Here is a 1,638-nt window from a genome sequence, read left to right as displayed (position 1 = left end):
CAGGTGCATCATCAGGTACAAAGGGAAACAATTCAACCTGCAGCAGCAGCAGCTGCTGCTGCTGCAGTAACACGCAGCAGCACAGCAATAACAAGAGCTGTATTAAAGGTTTGCTGCAGCAGCATAAAGAGCAGCAGCAAAGCTGCTGCTGCTGTTTGCATAGCAGCAAAAAAACAAATTAAATGCCATTTGCTGCCAGCAGCAAAACGCATGCATAATAAGATGACTACATTAAGAAAAGAAAGCGAAGAAATGTTAAGACTGCAGCAGCAGCAGCAGCAGCAGCAGCAGCAGCAGCAGCACCATAGACACAGGCACCAGCATTCGAGGCAGCACCCTCACAGGGTGAGACAGCAGCAGCAGCAGCAGCAGCAACAGCAGCAGCAGCAGCAGCAAGTGTTGTCAAGACAGCGTAGGAGACAACAACATTATAATGAAGAAGATATAGTGCAGCAGCAGCAGCAGCAGCAGCAGAAGCTGCAGCTGCTGCTGCAGCAGAAGCAGCAGCAGCAGAAGCACACACTAAGACGTCTTGCTGAGGAACATAGTAGACAAGTACAGCAGCACCTGCAGCAGCAGCAGCTGCTGCTGCAGCATGCACTGCAGCAGGAACTGCAGCGCGAGCACCTGCAGCAGCTGCTGCACAGGGAGTTGCTGCCTAAGGAGCTGCAGCAACTGGAGCACCAGCAGCAGCGGCATCTGTACCAGCAGCAACTGCAGCAGCAGCAGCGGCAACTGCAGCAGCAGCAGCAGCAGCAGGAGACAAGTTGTGTAACTTGGCAAGAGTCTAGGGAAGTAGTAGAGCTTCGATCTCCTGCTGCTGTTGCTGCTGCTGAGCAGCAGCAACAGCAGCACCAGCAGCAGCAGCAGCCACAGCTGCAGGATGCGGAACAACAAGAAGCTCCTACCGCAGCAACAGCAGCAGCAGCAGCAGCAGCACCTGAAGCAGCAGCAGCAGCAGCAGCAGCAGCAGCAGCAGCAGAGGAGACCTTTGAGATGCCTCCCCGCCTTAGTCGTTCAATCGATTGGATTGTCGATGTTGGCTGCAATCCAGCAGCACGTGCTGCTGCTGCTGCTGCGCTGCAGCGCCGCGAGCAGCAGCAGCTGCAGCTGCAGCAGCAGCAGCAGCAGCAGCAGGTGAAGCAGAAAAGGAGACAGAAAAGTGTCCCCTCTCGTGGCAGCAGCGCAGCAACTTGCTGCGGCTCCTCCTTTACAGCAGAGGAGACACAAGAGGAGACAGCAGGAAGGAGACTAGCAAGAGAGAGACAGTTGCTGCAGCAATCTATACCTGATAGTTTATCTGCTGCTGCTGTTGCTGCTGCTGCACCAACTGCTGCAGCAGCAGCTGCTGCTGCTGCTGCAGCGGTGAAGCAAAAGGAGAGAAGAAAAGAGAGAAAGAGACACAGCAGAAATGCTGCAGCAGCAGCAGCAAGGAGACAGACACCACCAATGGATAGCAGCAGCAACTGCAGCAGCAACAGCAGCAACTGCAGCAGCAACAGCAGCTACAACGATCAACAGCTCTCGGACAGCAGCAGCAGCAGCAGCAGCAGCAATAGTTACGATAGCAGCAGCAGCAGCAACAGCAGCAGCAAATATTATGCAGCAAGAATAAAGGCAATACATAGATTAAGAGCA

At 54.2% G+C, this 1,638-nt stretch overlaps 1 protein-coding gene across 1 annotated transcript in view; it reads left to right on the top strand.

The window, feature by feature from the left end:
• Positions 1-222: 222 nt before the first annotated feature.
• Positions 223-1,638, top strand: part of EMWEY_00024200 (hypothetical protein, conserved) — a gene marked incomplete at both ends in the record, with an annotated part of 1,527 nt that continues 111 nt past the window's right edge. Inside the window, one exon of the mRNA XM_013478006.1 lies at positions 223-1,638. This exon is cut by the window's right edge and continues 111 nt beyond it. Within this exon, the coding sequence (XP_013333460.1) occupies positions 223-1,638 (1,416 nt within the window).

Source organism: Eimeria maxima, genomic scaffold, assembly GCF_000499605.1.
Source record: "Eimeria maxima Weybridge genomic scaffold, Emw_scaff248, whole genome shotgun sequence".
Lineage (NCBI taxonomy): Eukaryota > Apicomplexa > Conoidasida > Eucoccidiorida > Eimeriidae > Eimeria > Eimeria maxima.
This window is presented reverse-complemented; position numbering and strand designations above follow the sequence as displayed.